The sequence below is a fragment of the Bombyx mandarina genome, chromosome 12, assembly GCF_030267445.1.
Source record: "Bombyx mandarina strain Sakado chromosome 12, ASM3026744v2".
Lineage (NCBI taxonomy): Eukaryota > Metazoa > Arthropoda > Insecta > Lepidoptera > Bombycidae > Bombyx > Bombyx mandarina.
Genome location: NC_143219.1, coordinates 9,639,471 through 9,663,662, shown reverse-complemented (window position 1 = coordinate 9,663,662; position 24,192 = coordinate 9,639,471). Strand labels below are relative to the sequence as shown.

The following is a 24,192-nucleotide window of genomic DNA, read 5'->3' as shown; positions in this document are numbered from 1 at the left end:
TAATTTTTTATTCGCAACTTTTGTAAAATCGCTAGTCGCTCGTAATTGTTTAGTAATATTTCATATTAATTTTTGTGTTTGATTTGAATTACTTAAGCACTTGTTTGAAGATAGTTTTATTATTTGTTTTAATGCGTGTTTAATAAGTGAAAGAAATAACGGCGTCTAAATGAAAGTACAGTCCTCCTTGGATGCACTTTGAGGATATCGCGCCGAAACAATGCATCTACTGCTCTCGTATATTAACATTATTGTCGAGCTCAATTTGCAGTCTAAGTCGCCATATGAAATCCGTTCATCCCACAATAAATTATATTAAGTAAAAAATAAAATTATTATATTATTAAGTAAGTCAATCTCTGTCAAGTAATATAACAGTGTATTACAATACAAAGTTCATACTTTGTATTGTAATACACTACTGTAATGACACACCCGAATCATTACCTAAGTGATGTGTATCAACACATCACTTAGGTAATGATTCGGGTGTATAGATACAATGTATTCGTCGTCACAGTATCTATTGAACGCACCGAGTAATGTTAAGAGTGATGTGTAATGTTTTCGAGTAATATCACCTGTCTGTAAAAGTGATGTCATATCACATTACATTGAGGAGTGATGTTTTGCGCAAGTCTAATAGATACAATGTATTCGTCGTCACAGTATCTATTGAACGCACCGAGTAATGTTAAGAGTGATGTGTAATGTTTTCGAGTAATATCACCTGTCTGTAAAAGTGATGTCATATCACATTACATTGGCAAGTGATGTTTTGCGCAAGTCTAATGGACAACGTTTCGTGAGCATGTTGCAAAGAAAGTGTCCTCGCTCCCTCATATAAAAAAAAATAATCATTCCGTTTGTGCTGATGCTTTGGCCTTGGCTATGATAGAGGCTGCAAACCAAACATTTCTCATTAAAAAATCAATTAATAATATACCTTCTCCTCCGTGGTGGGATAGTGAATGCTCAGCGGCAGTGAAAGAGAGGAAAAAAGCTGAAATAAAATTTAATGAATGCAGCACTACAGAAAATTTTGATAGTCTAATCATAATAATTAATAATACCCGTAAATTATTTAAAAAAAAGAAATGGGATAGCTGGCGAGCTTTTTGCTCATCTTTAGCCCCTGATGTTCCTCCATCGACTATTTGGCAAAATATCCGTAGATTTAGGTCAGCATTTAAGGAAACCTTGCCACAGTTTCTTGATGAGTCTGTGGCAGATAAATTCTTAGACAAGTTAGCCCCTCCTTTTACTCCACAAATGCCCATTTTATCACCTCACCTTTCTTTTTTTCCACCATTAAGTAATTTTGCTGATCTCGCTTCTCCTTTTAGTGTTATAGAATTAAAGGGTGTGTTATCTTATGTAAAAGATTCTGCACCAGGTATTGATGGTATTCCATATTCTTTCATTGCACATTTAGGCGACTCAAGTTTGAATTATCTGCTACATCTTATCAATTCCACCATAACTTCCGGAGAAATCCCGGCTTCATGGAAAATTCACGAAATTATCCCTATTTTAAAACCAAACAGAGCTCCATCAGATCCTAACTCCTATAGACCTATAGCACTTGCCTCAGTTCTCTGTAAACTAGCGGAACATTTAGTGAAAAATAGATTAGAATGGTATCTCGAAAGTCAAGGTCTATTGTCACCAAGTCAGTATGGATTTAGGAAAGGAAAAAGTACCATGGATAGCTTAGGTATTTTTTCTACAGATGTAAGATTAGCTTACTCAAATAATGAATCTGTTCTTGCAGTCTTTCTAGATATCTCTGCCGCATATGATAACGTTGATCTTCACATCTTAAATACAAAACTATGTAAATTAAAAGTGCCTCCAATTTTCTGTAATTTTATTCATAAACTTTTCTCTGAAAGACAAATACAAATAAATATTGATGAGTCTAATGTTATAACAAGGCTTACATGGAAAGGTTTGCCCCAAGGTTCGGTGCTGAGTCCACTTCTTTATAATGTATATACCTTTGACCTAGAATCTCATATTTCTAGTAAAGCCAATATTCTGCAGTATGCAGATGATTTAGTCTTATATGTTTCTGGTCGCTTTGTAAATAAACTGAGTTATTCTCTAAATTGTGCTCTGGAATTTTTGAAACTATGGCTGGATAACAACTCCCTAAGTCTTTGTGTAAACAAAAGTTGCTCAGTATTGTTCTCAAGGATACCGCCACCATTTACACTTTTGTACAATGAACAAATAATACCCGTAAAAAATGAAGTAAAATTTTTGGGTATCATATTAGATTCTAAACTGTCAGGATTATCTCACTGTTATTATGTGTCCACTAGATGTGAACGATTATTAAACATATTACGATGCCTCTCAGGTGTTTGGTGGGGATCCCATCCCTTCACATTAAAACTCTTATATAATGCAATTATAAGAAGCATATTAGATTACGGGACATGTTTTTTAGAACCATGTAGCGTTGTAGGCTTAAGTAAGTTAGACGCCATTCAATCTAAAGCGTTGCGTATTGTGACCGGAGCTATGAAGTCCAGCCCTGTTAATGCTTTGCAAGTAGAATGTTTAGACCCCCCATTAAAATTACGCAGACAGTTTTTATGTGACAAATTTTTATTTCGAGCTCTCCAATTTTCTAACCATCCTCTCTATCACAAACTAAAAAAATTGTCAGAAAAAGTTAAATCCTCTTCCTATTGGTCCCATAAATCTCCACCGTGCTTAGTTATTAGTTTCCATAAATTTATTTCATTACAAGCTCCCACTCATCGCTCACAGTTTCTACCTATATTTTCCGTCAGCTACGAAGCTCTTGTCAATCTTCCTAAAATAAATTTTACTTTTGAAATCCTGAAGAACCACCAAAACGCTAACACTGAAATAAAATTTGTAACGGATAGATTGGGCAGACTGGCACTATATCTACTGCGATGCGTCTAAACACGCACTCTCTGGCACAGTTGGAGTAGCTGTTTATCATGAGCAGTACAAAATTCACCAAAAAATAAAACTACCCCCCGAAACAACAGTGTTTTCTGGAGAATGTTTTGGTATTCTAAAATCTCTAGAATATATTCTACTTGCAAAACTTAACAAATCCATCATCTTCACAGACTCGAAAAGTGCTCTACAAGCTTTGCAGAAATTTCCTTTCAAATCTTGTTTAACCTGTGTTTATATAATGGACTGTCGACAGCTACTTCTAAATTGTAAGCTCAAAGGTTATGATGTTCTTTTTGTGTGGATACCTGGCCATCACAAAATACTTGGGAATGAAATAGCTGATAAATTTGCGAGAGATGCGATAAATAGTGGTGATATGTCACCTTACAAAAATGTTGTGTCTGACCTTCTTTCCACTCCTAAAGACCATTTACTGAGGTCTTGGGAAAGTATTTGGAATAGCTCTAGCTGCCATAAAGGCCGTTATTATAAAAATATACAGCAACGAATTCCTCTAAAAATGTGGTTCTGTAAAATTAGTCTATGTAAGCTTGCAACTTCCTGTATTATAAGAATGCGATTGGGACATGTTTGTACAGCTTCTCACCTTGCTAAACTCGGTGTCATTAACAACAGTTGTTGTGCTTGTGGCGTTGGTGAGGAGGACTTGAATCACATTTTCTTTGGATGCCTCCTACGTGACTGTTCCTCATTCATAAATTCCCTGATAAACCTCCGGGTTCCTCTTCCCACATCAATCCCTACATTATTAAGTACTATAAATTCTGATTTGTATAACTTGATATCAAATTTTTTATTTAGTAATAATATTAAAATGTAAACAGTTTTAAAATATAATATTCTTTTTATTTATACCCAATCACTATATATTATGAACTCTTAGGCATTATTATATATTATTATCCTATTACGTACATATCCTTTCCAAATTTCGAACCTTCCAATTGATTCCTAAATAAAACTGGTTTCCCTACCTTTTCCACACTAGTAGTGGCAAATGCACAAACCGTGCGAGTCAAAATTAAAAAAAAAAAAAAATATCTATGACTACTACTAGGTACCTACCAAAACATAACCTAAAGAGCTAAAGAGTTTGGAGATACATGAAAGTAGTATCTCTGGTATCTCTATAAGTATTTACTTCGCTAATGTGCAATTGCAATTAGTAGTACAGTGGTCCTTTTATATGCATTTATTGTTCTCGATAAGTTTCTGCATATTACCATGACTATGAAAAGGCCCATAAATTGGTTTCTAACTGAAACTGGTCGTAAATTCACTTTTGCTGTAATAAGTGGGACAGGGATTGCATTAACAGCTGCAAGATTTACACCAAATACTATATTTTTACATAAATATAAAGATTTTGTTCAATATTACAGGTATCTAATAGTAACTTCGACCATTAAAAATTAACAATAATATTTTAATCTAGTTCATATTCATACATTACCAAAATTTAATTGTTTAATAAAAAAACATTTAATTTATAAATGATTTTGATTTTTTGCAGTAATGGAAAACCAGTAGAATTGTCCAATGAATTAGAACAATGCTATGAGAAATGCCTGGACATCTTGAAGATGTCAGATATTCACCGCAAAGTGATATCTCCTTTTAGTGCATATGGCTATGATTTATTTCATGCCGGTGAGGAATTTTATTATTAAGTGATATAATGTTTTTATATGGGTCAGTAAGAATGTTACAAATCCAAATTAGTTGTTACAATTGTCTATTTGGTAATATAGAATTAATTAGTTTAAATGTTTACTGGTGGTGGAGTGTAATGAGAGCCCTCAAATGTAAATATCACTGCCTATTTTACCACAAAAGCTAGCATTCCAGTTTAGGGTGGAATGCTGTCAATAATTTATTTGAGAAATAAACAGACTATCCTATAAAAATATAAAAAGTTAAATTTAAATACAACTAAAGCCTTCGTCAAACAGAACGCGTAATTAGTGCGCGTCAGAGCGCTAAACTGACGCCGCGCTATGACGCCGAGATGTGTTGTAATAATATAGTATAATAACTGGCAAACTTCTTGAGCATTTGTTGACGTAGTGGGGGTAAGTTTGCGCATGGTACACTCACGTGCAAAAACATTACTTACTCTTCGTCATAATGCTATTAAATTATTAAAATCAACATATGTATTTATTTACATATTTATTAGAACATCAACAAAACATATAGGTTAATAATTGTAATAATTTAATCTTGGGGTAAAATAGATATTCCTTCTATTAAGTCAAAACTAGAGCTGTTGCCAGGTCTTGGTTCAGTTGAAGCGAAGCTGGTATTTGTAATTTTTTTTTCGTTATCATTATCTTGACCATCATCATCATCACTGTTTTCATCACCCGAGTCGCTATCATCGTGATGAGTCGACATAGGGCTCATCGGCGTAGTTTACAACTCGGTCGATTCGGTCTTCTTTTTTGTCTATAATTAATTCTTTTTTGAAGATATTCGATTCGTAGTAATCGAATGTTACTTTTTTCATTTACCAGCTTCCGATTATTTTCTGTTCTTTTCTTCCATCTGAAGCCTAGCTCTTTCATAATTCGTCGTAAGCTTCATTCCGAGCCATTAAAATTTATATCTTCTTTAAATTTTTCGAAGCCTTTCTTACGGTACGGAGTTTCGCTGCTTGTTATGTAGTTATTATGATTACATCTTTTTATTACAGATTGAACGAAACTATCCATTCCGGTAACTTTCTTCTTCCCTGATCTTTTCTTACCCGGAGTCCGAAACACGGCGAGCAAGCCAGAGCCTTTAGCTTCGTTAATAATGCACCTAACAGTACTCACTGATGTTTTTGTTGCTTCCGAAGTCTGTTTTAATTTTTCCATATCATTCTTCCCCTGTTTTATAATGAAGCAATATACATCGTACACAATTTTTCTACCCTTTCTTTTAAGTACTACACCAGTTTGTCACGGCATAGTGTATGTTTTATAAAAAATCAACAAACACTCAACAAATAGCAATGGCAACAAAGTCCACAAGCAATTTTAACAAATAACTTAACGATTAATAACGATAGACTTTCCACTGTACGCAAGCGTACTTTTGGGAGCAAGCGGAATGAGGGCGCGGCGCGGGACGCAAGGCTCGACTGATCTACCAATAACGCGCTCGATACGATTTCCCCTGCCGTTGCGCCTCACCCTCACCACCAAAGTGATCTAAAATTCGGTTCTGCGCAGTCAAGGTCATTTGCTCAAGAAGTTTGCCGATTACTATAACATACTGTCAAACAGAGCCCCAGCACTATAAGTACGCAGCTCTCTGTCGCGGCGTTAGGACGCTTTGACGTCAGGCGTTGTAATTTTTTACAAATTTTATTTTAGCGTCCGAGTGAATGTGTATTAAAATACTATATAATGCCCGAAAAAATGATATTAATAGTTAGAAAATACCCATGCGTATACAATGCCACATCTGAATCACTCGATTTCTAAAGACTTTTAAATTTTCACACTGCTATCGAAAGGCACTATGATTTGGCGAATGCGTTGCGTCAAGGAGCGTTAGACTCATCTAGTCAATTTGAAGAGCGCGACGTTAAGTACGCGTTCTGTTTGACGAAGGCTTAAAACCGAACAAGTTTCCATCACTAATGGAACTCACAAAGAAATACTGAACTATGGATAATTGTAAAAAAATAGGAATATAATTAACATTTTTTTTTTTTATTGCTTATATTAGATATTAATATAATTATATAGATATATTATATTAATATAGGAACATATTAATGTTTGTAATGTCATAATGTATAAAATTATAAATTACAAATACAACAGCTTGTATTTGTAATTTTTAATTTTCAGGTAGGTCAGCACCTACCTTAACAGAAACTGTACTATTGATTCACTTGATCACTGATCAGCTGGTGATCTTCTTTTACCTTAAGCATAGGTGGGCTGAAGCCTTGGAGAGCAAGGGAGAGACTCAGTGTAAGCCTCGATATCGTAAAGGCCTTTGATAGAAGTGCTCTATGCCAGAGTCGATCAAAGTTACCGTCTTATGGAATATCTAAGGGAATTTGTATGAGGATTGATATTTTTGAATGGTTGGAGCATTTACGTTGTAGACGTCTATGTGCTCCAGTAACCACTAAACACCAGGTGGGCCGTGAGCTAGTCCATCCATCTAAGCAATATAAAGATAGGTGGACAAGCTCAGACCGAGTTTTTTTTTGTTTTAGATCATTTCTTGTTATTCAATGAATCTGTTTCAGGAACTACTTGTTCAAGATTTGGTGTAGCTGTGGGAATTCCAATAAATTTTACATACAAATCTATTGAGGATCTTAAAAACTCACCCATACAAGTCAGTGCTGATATTATGAATTTATAGTTGTTTCTGACCTTCCAATGATTTGATTTGCACTGTTGGGTATCCAGTCTTGAAAAGTGAAACAAAAATAAAACTCATGCATGAATTTTGTAAGACAGCTTAGGGACGGTTTTTCAATCCTTCCTTTTTGTTAGATTTTTGACAATCCATTGATAACTTTTATGTTTTCTAAGAGTGTTGTGTAATAATTGCTTGTGGAAAATGGTATGCAAGTTCACAACGTGCCACATATTTTGTTAAGAATATCCAATTGGCAATAATGTATCCTTATGAAACACGAAATACATTTTAGTCTATTAAAATTATCCTTATATGAAATTTAACTTTAAATACAGAAAACTAATTCTGGTTATTTAATCTAAATTAATTCTAAGTAAATAAAAAAATTGGTGCTACTTAATCTAAATGAAATAGGTTAATTTATAATCTGGGGGCCCCACAATAATCAGAGGAAGTTACAGGAAGGACTACTAGGAATTTTTGACTACTTAGCCATTACGATCCCCGGAAGTAAACATACTGAATTAATTTTTCATGCAAGTCTGTGGAATGTGTAAATGAAAGTATAAAGATGTTAAATTTTTACAATTTTAATCTAAATCAAATGTAGTATTTAATTATTGTCTTTAAAATGTGCTACATAACACGAACATCCTTAATAATTTTCATGATCAATAGACCAACATTAATACTATATGATAATTAAATAATGCAGTCCTTTTACAAGTTTTATGTAAGAGTAATGCAAACCTATGTTTGTTGCTGTCTGAAACAATGTGTAAGTCTGTATAATTTTTTCAGGTAAATCAAAAAGCAGTCGATTGGTCTTCTGAAGTAGGCAAGAAGTTGGCAGATGCTTTGATTTTGCCAGAAAATGTGAAGAAATTTGCAATATGCAGAGAAATTTTAATGACACATAATTACAAAATGATTTATGAGTCTGTATATCCATTCGGTTGTGTATTTTTTGCCTATAACTTGTGTAGTTTTTTGAATAAGAAGCTTAATTTATACGCTAGACCAGTCAGTCTCAGAGGTACTTTGTATACAATAGTAGGTTTGTTCAGTGCAGGAATGTATTTTCTACTGAAAGATATGACTGAAGTTTATTATGAAACAGAAGTTGATAAGAAGCTATGCGAACTTGGACCCGAATTTATTGAAAGCGGTTTAGTGTTTTATGACAAAATATTGAAAAGAAATCAGGCTCTTAGAGAATTAATGGGTAAAGAAGGTGAAAAAAAATATAGCAAATTAGGTAACGAAAATTTCGGAATAAGACAACCACGTTTGGCACTTATGCACAGAAAACACTATTTTCAAGACAAATTGGCAGAAATTAAAAAAGAAACTGAAGATATGCCGTTAAATTAGAATATTTGAGTGATAATAGTCTTAACAACAAGCTATTTACAAGGTTTTCATTATGAGTGCTCGAACTTAAAAAAAAAACTGTTTTAGCGATATTGCCACAATTTTTATTTTTATTTATAGGGTACATATTCGATAAGATTATGTATGGAATATAATTTTAGCCAAATAAATGTCCGCCGCGACTCCGCTGTAGGTGGAGTATCCTTTTTTTTTTGCCTACCTATGCTGTTAGCCTTGAGAGACTATTTCAGCTTCACCCTAACGTGTGTAGGTGAGCTCAGGGGGCTCAAACCGGAGTGTTGCTAACACTGACCCTAGCAAGAGCAGCAATCTACCACCGGATCGGAAACGCGACCTACTGAGAAGATCCGGCGAGAAACTAAGTGGGCTGTGTCTATGGGTTAAGGTGTATCCTAGTGGACCAATTTTGAATGACATCTTCCGCTTAGGCTGCTTGTCCACCGGAGTGGAGCGGGGCAGCAGAGCGGAGAAACGGAGAAATATTAACCAATAAGATTGCAAAAAAATCATTTTGCAATCTTATGATTTTTATTTTGTGCAATCTTATTGGTTAATATTTCTCCGTTTCTCCGCTCCACTGCCTCGCCCCACTCCGGTGGACAAGGCAGCCTTAAACGGGGCTCCATTTCACGATATGGTTGAGATTTCACGTAGACCCACAGAAAGTAGCAGAGCGATATTAAATCACACGATCTCGGTGGCCAATTGATCTCGCCATCACGCGAGATGACGAAGCCTTTATTTCTCATCCAATAAATTTTATGTTTTCCGTGCCGTACGCCCTCCTGTTGGAGCCATGTTTTTGTGAGATCCATATCATCTGCCCCTGGCATTTCTGAAGTCCATGGGCGACGGTAATCACTCACCATCAGGTGGGCCGTATGCACGTCTGCCTACACGGGCAATGAATGTTCATGCTGGACTTGGGGGGGAACGCGAGGAGTGTTATTTGTTTTATTTTGTCTATTTAGTGTTTCTTCAGGTTTAAATGTGTAATAGTAGTGGCTTATTATCTGTTTAGTATCTGTGAATGTGGGAAAATGAAACAAAGCTGCTGACGTAACTTCTCGGGATCCTCCAAAAAAGCCAAAAAAAAAGTCTCAAAAGTAAATGATCACCATTTTTCTGCGATTATATTTCATCCTTGTCAAAGTTCGAGCGTCCCTGATAAAAAAACTTGTAGGTAACTATTAGAGCTGTCAAATTAATGATTGTTTTGTAACAAAAGGCATTTTATTAATGTAAATGTAAATAAATGTAATATGAATTACAAAAAACTAGAAATCATGTTTTTATTCTTACCATGTTTCAGTTCTAATGGTGTTCAAGCTATAAATCATTTTTTTGTCCGCTTTCGATTACGATAATAAATGCGATATTTTTAATCGGATAGTGGTTGACGGCAGAATTAGATATATCAGATCAGATGAAGATTGAAAATTGATAAAAAGAAACGAGGTGTTGTTGTTGTGAATTAAGCACGGATACAGTAAGTATCTACAGTCGGCATCAATACGCCATTTCGATAAAGCAGCACGACACGAGAACCCTCTCATCGTGGCCGCCGGTAATTACCATTGCCGATCCTGCGGACCAAATGGTAAACAGTCGACGATCCACTAACGGTGCTTTTAGGTACCCCAAGCACTGGTCATCGTTCTCGTCGAACTCGTCGCTTGCGACAAAGGGCTCGGCGAGTAAATTATCCAACAGACACAGTCCACTGAGTTTCTCGCCGGACAGTGGGTCGCGTTTCCGATCCGGTGGTAAATTCTGCGAAGCACGGCTTTTGCTAGCGTTCGTGTCAACATCATTGTCAGGTTTGAGCCCCGTGAGCTCACTTACTAGCCCGGTGACGCTGACATGATCTCTCTAGACCATCAGCTTAGGTAGGGGAAAAAAGCATGGATAATAAAATCTGAGTAGGAACTACAAGATAGCAGTATTAAATTTAATTTATTGGGTAGCAGATAAATTACTTTATTCTTCAGACAGCGATAGGAGTGGACATTCTTGAACGAAAATGAGAGAGAGAGAGAGATCACGCTTTATTGTATACAAATAAAAAATAAAAAAAGCGAAATATTAAATACAATAAGTACAATTGGCGCTCTTATCGCTAAGAGCGACCTCTTCCAGACAACCATTAGGTGGACAAGAATCATTAGCAGACAAATTACACGCGGTGTACCTATAGATTGAAATATGCATATACACACACTTTCATACATACACAGTGGTGGTCTCATAATTAGAAACAATTCTTATGAATAAACAAAGTATAACTTCAACGTACAAATATTCATAAAAATGTACTTGTAAATGTACATAGCACATTAAATAATTAATAGTCATGCAATAATAGATACTCAAATAAAAAACTCATTAAAGGCTTATAATATAAAACATATCGAACTTTTAATTAGGACAACATATAGGAGGATTTTCTGTTACTGGCCGCTTGGACACCTAATTTGAAACATTTAAAAAAAAGCATCCATAGCTCGTTCTTTTTTTTAAATTGGAGAATAACATTTCTTTCTTGGCTTTTTCTATTATTTTGGCGGCAATTCGAAATTTAATCTGAATTTTATTTTGTTCAAAATAGGCAAAAATAAAAGTTTTAACGCGTCAACTCGGCAAATACTCGTTAGAAGAAATAGCTGAGCATTTAAATTGTTCTTTCTAGTTTTTAATGCAATTGATCGTTAAAACACATGGACCCGTTGAAAATATTTTTAGAAAGGATCGGCCAAGAAAAACCTCTCCCAGAATTTTTCTTAGATACGCTAATCATTCGTGTTGCTAAAAAATATCCATTTAAAGCCTTCGTCAAACAGCCGAACAAAACCCGAAACAAAAAACCAGTCACGAGTTTGGGTGTTCGAAAATGAGTTAAAGCCAACAAAAATTGTTCGTTCACGGAGTGTTGCAAAAAAAAATGGTGGCCACGTTTGTCTCCAAAACCGGCCATGTTACGACTATTCCTCTCGAGGGACAAAGAACGGTTAATGCAGAATGGTATGCTAGCATTTGTTTGCCACAGGTCGTTTCTGAACTCCGTAAAGAGAACTGCAACCGCCGCATCATCCTCCATCACGACAATGCGAGTTCTCACACCGCGCACAGAACAAAAGAGTTTTTAGAGCAAGAAAACATAGAATTATTAGACCATCCGCCGTACAGCCCCGACCTAAGCCCTAATTATTTCTATACTTTCCCTAAAATAATGAATAAATTGCGTGGACAGAGATTTTCATCACCTGAAGAAGCTGTGGACGCCTACAAAACGGCCATTTTGGAGACCCCAACTTCCGAATGGAATGGTTGCTTCAATGATTGGTTCCATCGTATGGAAAAATGTGTCAAATTTCGCGGAGAATACTTCGAAAAGCAATAAATACATTTTTAAATAGTAATGTTGTGTCACTTCGTTAATTCCCGAAATTTTCAGTGCCGCCCTCGTATGGAGCGGCCCATCTAACGATCTACGATCGATGAATTGGACGGTAAGAGAATGAAAAAAAGTGTTATTTTCAGATGAAACAAAAATAAATATGGTAAATTCCGATGGAAAGCGCTATGTTAGACGTCCTGTAAACAATGCTTTCAATTATAAATACACAAGGAGTATAGTCAAGCACTGTGGTGGTAACATTAAAGTTAGGGGGTGCTTTTTTTTTTAATTGTTAGATTGGTGAACGAGCTCACAGCCCACTTGGTGTTAAGTGGTTACTGGAGCCCATAGACATTTACAACGTAAATGCGCCACCCACCTTGAGATATAAGTTCTAACGTCTCAGTATAGTTACAACGGCTGCCCCACCTTTCAGAAATAGGCAGGGTGGTGGTACCTACCCGTGCGGATTCACAAGAGGTCCTACCACCAGTAAAAAGTATTTTTCCGGAAGACTGAAGGTACAATGGATCAATGGCAATACAAAAATATTTTACAGCATACATTGATTCCCTACTCGGACGATGATTTGCTTGTAACTTGGATCTTTCAGCATGACATGACCCTAAACACACCGAGCCAATAGCGTTAAATGTTTCCTTAGCGAACAGCGTATATCCGTTTTGAGACTGGCCAGTAAATAGTCCGGATTTAAGCCCGATAGAAAATCTCTGGCATATTGTTGAAAAGAAAGTCTCAAACAAACGTAAAACTAGTCAAAACGATCTATATGAAGCATTTGTTGAAGCAAGGAATTCAGCCCCCCTTGAAAAATGTATGAAATTGACTGGATCAATGCCACGTCGTTGCAGTGCTGTTATTGAAAATAAGGGATACGCCACTAAATATTAATTATAATTATTGGAAAGCTGTGGATAGTAGCTATTTCGTAAATAACAATACTAATTATACCCAAAAACAAAAATATTGTTTTTTAAACTTTTTTTGGTGTTGTTTCTAATTAGTTTACCATTATTTTTCATACCTTAAAACTGATTTAAATGTTTGTCCGTAATGTAATAACGAAACGTGAAACTGTATTGGGATTTATATTGTTTATCTAGTAAATGATAAATCGTTGAATCGTTGTCGTTATCGTGTCGGTCAATGAAAAGAGCGCTTTTAAGTGAGGTTACGTTGTTCTAATGAAACTCTAGGGGGTGACATGAAATTAATTACTTCGATAAAACACATAAAATGCTTTTTAAACTGGATTAAACGGTGCGATAGTACTCCACCGATAGTGAATTTATTATTCGTCTAAGATAAAATTTCACTTATCTGTTTCGATTTCAGTTTTTTTGATAACATCAGGGAAATAACAACATTTTTGTGTTTGTTGATTAATCATCGTGATTTGTTAGGATATTAAAAAATAAATCAAATCTGATTAACTCTTCAAATGAAAAACAAACACCCGTACGGAGCCCGGTATTTAGTGAAATAGGTACTCATAGAGAATACGATTACGACACATCAAAAAAGCATTAAAATCTGGAACTTTAAATTATTTGGTAGATTTTTTGCAATAGATAATATTGGGATAAGAATCAATAAAAATATTCTAATATTAATAATACACTTAAATATCTATTATGTATCCAATATTAATAATTCCATAAATATCTATGTACTGTCAAGACCTCATAGAACTAACCGCGTTTCGTTGTATCACACTAAATAAGATGTTATGTAAGTAGATACTTATAGTCGGATTTTTAATTAGACGAAGCCAGCTGACAGTAGCTAATGTCACTTTGTGAAATAATGTTGCTATATTTAAAGTAATAGTGATGCGTTCAGTTCTCGTTCAATCACATAAATGAACAATGAGTGTGAAGAGTTAATCATTAATTTCAAACTATAAAAGAATATTATTTATATTTTACAATAAAATTGTATTAAAGTGATCCAATATAATAATATGTTACTAGTAGTATGTAACTACAATCAGTTTTTTTTTATTTTCATTACCTATGTACCTATAATTGTTATATTTTATACATCTATAGTTTCAACTATATGATGCATTGGAAATAGGACAGTCTTACAAACTTCCTCGCAATGTTTTTCTTAATGTTTAAAACACTCGGTATTTAGTACAGGTAGATACCATAGGAACATAATGTTTCGTCGAAAACTCGTTGGTATGTACAAAACACGGCTAAAATTCGAACCCCGTGCCCGATATCGGCAGTTCGGCACACTAACTATTCACTAGACAATCGAGGCAATTTCATTAATTCAGGAGTTTTTTCAATCGTTCACTTTGTCACAACACTATTTTTATTTCATCAAAAACTGACAACACAGTAAACGTCAGTTTACTTCGTCTAATAAAAAATCCGACTATAAGGGAAGAGTTAGTCACTAGGGAGCTAGATTGGAAAATAGACCAATTGAGAATAATGTTATTATAAAAGAATGGTGGGTAGTAGTAGATGTTCGAAGAGATTGCATATTATTTCAATCCTGTATAATATACGGAAAGATTAATAAGATATTCAGACTTAGGACTGGGTCATCCCTCTGAATTAAGAATTAGGACTTAGAAAGTGTGTCTTCTGTTGCAATAAAAATAACATGGCAACCTTAAACTAATGACTCAGAAAACTACGGTACCTAAATCATATTGATCTGTAATTTCAGTGCATGATTAGTACAATTTATAGCTAATTATTAGATCATTTGTAAGACCTCAAAAATAAGTGAATAGGTGAATCATTTCTTTTAATTGCCTTTGTAAGAAGATGAGCATACGGCCCACCTGATGGTAAGTGGTTACCTTCGCTCATGGACGTCAGCAGTGCCAGGGGCAGATCCAAGAACTGCCTACCATATAATCATAAGTGTGGTATATAAGAAAGTTATGACTATTGATAAAAAAGCGTTATTGCTTACCTAACAGTTGTTTTCTGCGCATAGCGAATATGAGCCGAAGAAATAAAATCAGACAACGTAATAAAATAATAATAATAAATATACCTGGGATCAAATCACGCATGATCTTTCAGCCCGAAATTAAGATTCCCTATGTTATGAGTTTTTTTTAATGATTGAACTGGTGGCCGGTAGGCCTTTCCAGTTTTACCAGGACAGGCGTGCGAGCAAAGGCTCAGCCGTGAAGGGTGGGATTTGCTAACACCTGCCCGGGCGCCTTCGAAGGAGTTCTAACAACTCGAGAGCAGCTGCTTAGCGAAAGAATCTACTACCGGATCGAAATCGCGACCTGCCAAGAAGATTCGGCGAGAAATTCAGCGGGCTGATGCATGGATTAGGTTGCACGTCAAACTCTTTGCAGAGTTCGACGGGTACGGTTACCGGAGTCCCAAAGCCTGCTCCTGGTGTTAGAGCAATGCAAGAGCCGCATTCGAATTATCGAAGTACAGTTCCGAAGCTGACTTCATGTGTTTTCGGATCGATTCGAGGCCCCTGCAAAAACGAGATTGTAAGGATCGGAGGGTGTATACTACACTATATGTGTGCGGGCCACGTGAGCGAACACAACATTCGCGTAAGTCATAAGGGGCTTATGCAAGTTTTCTAAAGTGTCACCTTGTTCCGAAGGGACATTTTACTCCGCTTACAGATCATGGGGTAGAGTTTGTCTAGAATAAACGCGGCACGATAGCGTATCGACTTAATGTTGAGGGTGACGCCTAGGTATTTGACTTTCGTGGCTCAGGGTATGGCCTGGTCGAATAAAGCGATGCGGCGAATGGTGGAGGTTTACACGCCTGTTTGGGAGTGGGTGAAGTGGTATTCGGAGGGCGACCGTTTTTGAAGAGCACCGCTTCGTGGGGTTGATGTCGATGCGCCGTTTCCGGAATCACTGTCCCATGGTGGTTACTGCGGTCTGGAGTTACCGATACAATAACGACTTCTTCGTACACGAGCAGTAGATAGCCGTGTCATCAGCAAAGAGCGCTAGATGGGTCACCGATCGGAGAGCGGGTTGGTATATCGTTGATATACAACTAAGCAGTACCCTGTTGCAGCTTATTATATATTTACGTTTTAGTTGCAGCTTATGGGGCCTTCTGATCCCTGGTTTGGGTTATAACTTACCTAGAGTAAAGAAATGTGCTTATGACGCTAGTCTATTCGGTTGTATTAATAAAAAAAACGGTATATATTTCTGGCCGCTTTAAGCTTATATTTAAATGAGCACTGCCTAAAGAACAGTTTCAACAGTAATACCTAGGCGGCACTGAAAATTTCGGGAATTAACGAAGTGACACAACATTCGTCAACAAATTAATGACCGTGACGTCAGTAATGCTGAAGTCACACTTTTTAAAAACACTACGGATGTCCCTACTCCGTCATATATGTACAACAAATTAGTCAGATCATCAAAATATAACATAAAATAATAAATTAACGGTTACTACGTCGAGAATAACGTTCACGATTATAAAATTAATAATTACTTTATTTATAGTTTCATGATTAAAAAAAAAAACATGTATCATGATTAGTTTTTAATCTTCATTTTAAATTTCTGTAATGAAAAGTAAACCACAAACTTACACCTAATTCAACTAATCTAAAGCTAAAGAAATAATTATAATTTAAACAAATACGAGGGCGGCACTGAAAATTTCGGGAATTAACGAAGTGACACAACATTACTATTTAAAAATTTATTTATTGCTTTTCGAAGTATTCTCCGCGAAATTTGACACATTTTTCCATACGATGGAACCAATCATTGAAGCAACCATTCCATTCGGAAGTTGGGGTCTCCAAAATGGCCGTTTTGTAGGCGTCCACAGCTTCTTCAGGTGATAAAAATCTCTGTCCACGCAATTTATTCTTTATTTTAGGGAAAGTATAGAAATCATTAGGGCTTAGGTCGGGGCTGTACGGCGGATGGTCTAATAATTCTATGTTTTCTTGCTCTAAAAACTCTTTTGTTCTGTGCGCGGTGTGAGAACTCGCATAGTCGTGATGGAGGATGATGCGGCGGTTGCAGTTCTCTTTACGGAGTTCAGAAACGACCTGTGGCAAACAAATGCTAGCATACCATTCTGCATTAACCGTTCTTTGTCCCTCAAGAGGAATAGTCGTAACATGGCCGGTTTTGGGGACAAACGTGGCCACCATTTTTTTTGCAACACTCCGTGAACGAACAATTTTTGTTGGCTTTAACTCATTTTCGAACACCCAAACTCGTGACTGGTTTTTTGTTTCGGGTTCGTACGCGTATATCCAGGATTCGTCACCTGATACAATGTTGTATACAGCATTTGAGGATCCTGCGTGGAATCTTTCGAGAGTTCTGACGCACCAAGTAACGCGAGCCGCTTTTTGCTCTTCACAGAGCGAATGCGGTATCCATCGGGAAAACAACTTTTTTACACCTAATTGTTCATGCAATATTATTTGTATTTGACTCATGCCAATGTCTAAAGTTGCCTGAATTTCGCGGTATGTCACATGTCGATCTTCCTCAATCAGCTTACGCACAGCATCAACGTTTTCTTGGGTAACTGCAGTTTTTGGACGACCTTGACGGGGATCTGAGCTTGACACGTCCACGTTGAAACTCAGCAAACCAGCGATAAATTGTGGTTTTGGATGAGGCTTCATCACCAAATGCAGAAATCATCCGGTCAACACACTGTTTTTGTGTTAAACCACTTCGAAAGTCATAATAAATCATCGCTCTTGAATTTTCTCGAGTCAATTCCATTTTCTCAACGACTAAACAAGTTTGACAAAACCTCGTGACAAGACCGAGAATCTTTTTTTAAATAAATAAATGGTATTCAATTTTTAAAACCAAGGAGTTTTCAATTAAAAAGATTTTAATATGACAGGAACAGTGGAAATATTCCATTCCCGATACTTTTAGTGCAGCCCTCGTAGTAACAAATATACACATGCGTCCTTATGATAGGAGTTCTGCAGTTTCCAAAGGGATGACTTTCGACTAAGCGTTTTGCACGCTACGCGTGGCATGAGCGGGCTCATAATTTTAACGTTATCTTTTCAATGGTTTTTTTTAACAAGTTCATTTTTGAAATCCTATTCTAATAACTAACCAGTTTTTTTACCATATTTTAATTTAATTATAACATTATTTTGTATTAACTTGAGTTATGTAGCAGAACTTGTGGAGCATTGTGAATTGAGTAGGTACATAGGAGTACTGAAAGAGGAAGTAATGTTCTGTTTGGTGATTAGCGTGAGTTTGTGGCTTTTGCGTCTATTTTGAGAGTCTCGCCCACCGATTTTCTAATGCCTGGGGAATCTGTATCATATGCCGCTTCTATATCTGATGAGCTATGGACATTTGAGTTTGGAACATTTGAGTATCGCTGATGTGTCACGGACATCCGGCCGATTGGAAGATTTCGCACCTTCTACTTCCAGACACTGTCTTTTTTAGGAATCTTTGTTGTAAGGCATCTGGGGGCCGCTGATTTTAAATGACGAGGCGATTTTCATATGTGGAGAGTGATAAAGATGCGAAGGCACCAAGTTCACGGATCAGGGCCGAAGCTATTTTTGTGGTATTTTGTCAAAACTATGCCAGGTATTCGGAACATCAAAGCGGTTCAATTGACTCTTACGGGCTAGATGGACGAACTCCAGTCCCATTAGATTCAGGTGCTCTCAGGGCAAAGTATTCTTCGTTAAATATGTGCTTACTCGTATTGTGGAAAAGGAGTCGGTGACGGATTACCACCACTGAGACTAAAGGCGAAGAACACGCTCGCTGTTTGCCCCGCATTGGAGGGTATGGTCGTGGCGTCATAGCCTAGGGACCAGACCTCTCATTGCCAACCATTGTGGCTAAGACATTCGATCTAACTATAAGTACAGCATCTCGGGGAATAAGACGATGGGAGGCAATGGCACAACAAAAATGTGGATTAAAATTCAGATGTTATTATATCTAAGTTTCATCTACTATAAATTTTTTTTACATTATGTTCTGATGCGAAATTTTTAACAAAGTGGATAATAATGTTTGATATTCATTAAGTGACTGATTTGACTTGTATAAGATGATATCTTTATTTGATAATAAGCTTATTTAATTATTATCATTTAATGTAAAGTATATAAGGCGTGCAAAAATTATATTCTGCAGATTTCTAACAATGAAGTGGTTGTTAGTATTGTTTTTCTGTCTATGTGTTAATCACGCGACCGCTCGGCGTTCTCCTCATGCGGACTACGTCGAGGAACTGTACAGGTTGGACGCCCAAGGTGCCCGTTATTCTACCAATGTAACTGAAGATGCTTTGCTAGATATTGTGAGTACTGTATATTTTCTTTTTAATTACTTTTATGAAGTCATGTAATTTTTTCTCACTTAGAAAATACTCATCAATAGGTAAATAATAATAATCCTAATTTATTTTGATATTGTTTTCGATTACATGAGTAAAACTGAAAGTGGTTCCCTTTCTTTATAATTTCTGGCAACTTCTGTTCATTGTATACGAAAATCATTAATTGCCGTTAAAAATGTGGTAAAGAAACATATTGCAAAGTCAGCTATGTTTTTTTCTTTGTTCTGGCTACCGAAAACAGAAAAGCCAAGTGCACTCTGATTTCGAATACCAAATATATTTTCTCAGAGATCTAACTTCGACCGTCAAACGAAGGCGGCGCCCGTCCAACCGTGGTCAGGGTAGCTAATTACTAGATCAAGGAGGCGATCGAAACAAATGAAAATCAAGTATTTTTATAATTTTAAAGGTTGGACTTATCAAAAAATATAAATATCCAGTAGAAGTTCACAAGGTCGTTACGGAAGATGGCTATATCTTAGAAATGCAAAGAATTCCTCATGGACGCGACCGGAACAACCGTCCTGACCAGAAGAAACCAGCTGTTTTAGTTATGCATGGATTGTTTGCTTCTGCTGCTGACTGGGTTTTGATGGGTCCAGGTCTTGGCTTAGGTAAATTATATTCTTAAAGCTCCTTGTCATTAATTATTATTTTCTTACTAACAGTACTCACATCATATTTGCGTACAACATTTTAAGAAACAATGTTTCCTTACAGTTCTTATTTTCTTTATTAAGCTAGTGGTCCAAGAATATACTGCAAATATTTAAAATTCCATAATATTTACAGCATATGTATTGGCTGAGGCTGGTTATGACGTGTGGCTTGGAAACGCACGTGGTACATATTACTCCAGAGCCCACATTAAATTAGACCCGGACAACGACTCAGAGTTTTGGAAATTCAGTTGGGAAGAAATAGGTAGCCGAGATTTGCCTGCTATGATTGATTACACTTTGCAAGTTGCCGGAAAAAAACGACTTCATTATATTGGTCACTCACAAGGAACTACTGTCTTTTGGGCTATGGGATCTTTGAGACCTGAATATAATAGCAAAATTATTGCTATGCAAGCTTATGCTCCTGTGGCTTACTTGGAACATAATGCAAATAGATTACTTAACATCATTGCGCCACATGCCAACAGTATTGAGGTTTGTAACTTTGATTTTAGTAAAAATATGGTATTGGTTTGTGAATCCTGAGTTTATATTTTATGTTTCTATTTAGGCACTTGCAAGTCTTATTGGAAAAAATGAGCTATTCGGAAGATCTGACTTTTTTACCAACTTGGGAATGAGATTCTGCGCTGATGGCACATTTTTCCAAGCGATGTGCACAAATATGTTATTCGTTTTTGCCGGACGCAGTGAAGACATGCACAATGCCGTAAGTTCTACCGCAATATAGTAGTGTAGTAGCTTATATTAACTTCGTCTATGACGTCCATGATCAAGCAAAACATACTTACAGTTTCTAGTCTTATTTAAATTAGGTTAGGATTTATTCTTCTTCGTCGTTTTCTTCATTACTGAAGGTCGTATCCTTGAAACTTAATCGTGGCCTGCCCTGTGAGCTGTTTCCACCTCGTCCGGTCCTCAGCATCTCATAGACTCATAGGGCGATTTGCGAAGTATAGTAATTAGCACGAGTCGTGATCTCTCGACAAAAGGAGGGGGAAGGGGGGGCGCCTGCGCATTATACACTTAGGGTGAAGTTAAATGGTTTGACCCCTAAAATAAAAAATAAAAAATCGTTCGGTTTCGTTCATTATATAGTTAGAAATAACCGTATTATTAAATGACTTCCAAAAGGTTCTCAATTCATCCAGTTTTTTTTCTGAAGAACAGTGTGCTTAGTGCGAGTTTTTTAACGTTCTCGATAGCGTAAAAGTTAGCTCGTATTTGTATGGAATCGTATCGTTTGCCTGCGTTTGCCGCTAGGGGCGCTGTTCCAACTGCATACAAAATTGGGCTAACTTTTACGCTATCGAGAACGTTAAAAAACTCGCACTAAGCACACAGGTATGTTGTCGAGTTTTTACCGCTAATTTGCTTTTCCCTTGTGATATGGAAGAAATACACGAATTTATATTAATAAGCTTTAGATTTTCATTGTTTTCTTAGGTGCCAGGGAAACCATTTAAAAATAGGTATATTAATACCTAAGCCTATTTTTAATTGATAAACTTATAAGAGAATCTAACTATAAGAGAATCTTTAGACAAGAACTATGGGACTTATAAACAATACCTTAAGTTATCTTATAATACCAACAAAAACAAAACAAAAAACTTTCGGTATAAAGTTTCTGTACTAGTAGTGTTAAGTGTACGTTCATTCAAAGTACAAGACAAGTTCCCCCAAAACAGACCAAAAATGCACTTCTGCGCACGTCAAGGTCAGAACTCACGACTCATGCCGATTACTATAATTTTTTTATTTAAATCGCTATAGATTTACGTAAGCCCGGTGTCTGACGAAGTTTAAGTTTTAAATAGGTATATTCGATAAAATTAAGATTAATTGTGATAAATCTAGAAACATAACTATATTTATTTAGATGTATACGAAACACAAGGTTCCAAGTTATTTGTGATTATTATTCCCGGGAAAAAAACTGATCTGATATATCTGATCATATTTAAACAGGCATGAGCCTTCTGGTCTGTTCATATCATGTCTGTTTACACCTGATCACCTGAATAGGCATAATCATACACGAATAGGCATGATCATTTTTCTCCAGTTTGTTTGAAATATTTACATAGCTGATCTTTTTATAAATTTACAGACCATGTTGCCTGTGAAATTAGGACATACACCTGCAGGCATTGCTGTTAGACAGATAGCACACTACGGACAACTTATCAACAATAATTTCTTCAGACGATATGATCACGGACGCTTGACAAATTGGAGTGTTTACAGAAGTTTCACTCCGCCAAGATATGACCTGTCTCTCATAACCGCCCCTGTTTTTCTACACTATGTTGACGAGGACGTCTTTGCTGATGTAAGGGATGTCAGAAAACTACATGCCCAATTGGGTCGTTCAGTCGGAATGTTTAGAGTACCACATGCAACTTTCAGTCATCTTGATTTCATGTGGGGAACTGGTGCCAAGGATTTACTTTATGACAGAACGATTCAATTAATGAGATCATTAGGCGACGAATAAAATTTATTTTAATTTGCAACTACGAACTGGTATTTTATTGAATAAATTTGTTTTCTCATTGCTGAAACATTTGTCTATTATTTACTAAAACCTTATTAATTATTATAATTGATTTAATAACGTATCGTTCCTCCTTTTCAAGTCGTATTACGCCATGGGGCCCTTACCTTTGGCGACATGAAGCATATTATGCGATATAACTCTGGAAGCTTTTAATTGGCTCCATCCTCCTCCTCGCGTCGTTTCCTCACTGCTGAGGGTCGTGACCATTATATGTCGACAGGATTTTGCTCCTTGTAATGTCCCGCCAGCGCCTTCGATCACTGGCCACATGAAGGGCGTCGTGGAATGGGATCTCTAGTGTGGTGCGGATTTGGTCGAACCACCTTGTCGGACTGCGTCCGCGCGGTCTCTTTCCCTCGATCTTCCCTGTCACGAATAGTCTCTCTAAGCTTTCCGGTGTTTTCCGAGCAATATGACCGAAGTATTCGAGTGCGCGGCGAAGGTAGAGTGTGGACAGTCTAGTCTTGATCTGCAGTTGATCTAAGATAGACAGATTGCTTCTCTCCGCTGTCCAAGGTATCCGGAGCATTCTTCTCCAGCACCACATCTCAAAAGCATCCACACGTTTGCGATCAGCTGCTTTAAGGGTCCAGGTCTCCGCTCCGTATAGAAAAATGGAAAAGACCAGAGTGAGCTTTATCTTTGTTTTCTGGGTAATGTTACGGTCCTTCCAGATTTCACCGAGCTGGGTCATGGCTCCCTTTGCCATTCTAATACGCCGTCGTATTTCAGGCTCACTGGATCCGGTATTGTTAATGTTGGAGCCTAGGTAAATAAAGTTATCAACAAGCTCAAGCCTTAGTGTTCCACTAAGCTCCAATTTTTTTGTGCGATCAACGACCATGATTTTAGTTTTGGATCTGTTGATGGCGAGTCCCATCTCCAACCCTATGGTCTCCATCCTGTTCAGAAGCTCTGTCATCTCTGCTTCTGTCGTGGCAAGTAGAGTGGTGTCATCTGCGTAGCGCAGGTTCGTCACTCTGACACCACCTATGGTTATGCCTCCATCCCAGTTTTCTAGGGTCTTACGTATGATGTATTCGCCGTATATATTAAATAGAATGGGTGACAGAATACAGCCCTGGCGAACTCCTCTTCTGAAATTAAAATGGTTTGACATAGTGCTGTTGATCCTTACAGCGCCCTGACTACCATAGTATAGGGATTGGAGAAGAGCTATAAGGTGCATGGGTACTCCGAGTTCCTGAAGGACCCGCCATAAGCAGTTCCAGCCAACTCAAAATTGGCTCAATATAGAATTTGAAATATATGTCGGCGCAACATTACTATTTAGTTAACTAAGATTAGTTAAAGTTAACCGTAGATGGCGCCGCGAGTCTGATTGTAGTGTTGACCGCGGGAGCCCTCTTACTCTGACCACGGTTCGCAGTCGTGGACCAGTCCTACAAACCCTGTGCGCTCCCTTAGCGCGGGGACCTCGTA

General features: G+C 36.9%; 2 protein-coding genes across 2 annotated transcripts; both read left to right on the top strand.

Moving 5' to 3' along the window:
- Positions 1–4,038: 4,038 nt before the first annotated feature.
- On the top strand, positions 4,039–8,907 carry LOC114244751 (transmembrane protein 177). Its single transcript, XM_028176645.2, has 4 exons — positions 4,039–4,349; positions 4,481–4,617; positions 7,223–7,314; positions 8,143–8,907. The coding sequence occupies exons 1-4, from the start codon at positions 4,192–4,194 to the stop codon at positions 8,713–8,715; spliced, it is 960 nt and encodes a 319-aa protein (XP_028032446.2). The 5' UTR covers positions 4,039–4,191; the 3' UTR covers positions 8,716–8,907.
- A 10,384-nt stretch (positions 8,908–19,291) lies between these two features.
- On the top strand, positions 19,292–22,753 carry LOC114244722 (lipase 3-like). The gene is made up of 5 exons (XM_028176608.2): positions 19,292–19,464; positions 19,913–20,117; positions 20,296–20,660; positions 20,737–20,895; positions 22,300–22,753. The coding sequence occupies exons 1-5, from the start codon at positions 19,309–19,311 to the stop codon at positions 22,684–22,686; spliced, it is 1,272 nt and encodes a 423-aa protein (XP_028032409.2). The 5' UTR covers positions 19,292–19,308; the 3' UTR covers positions 22,687–22,753.
- The last annotated feature ends 1,439 nt before the right edge of the window (positions 22,754–24,192 follow it).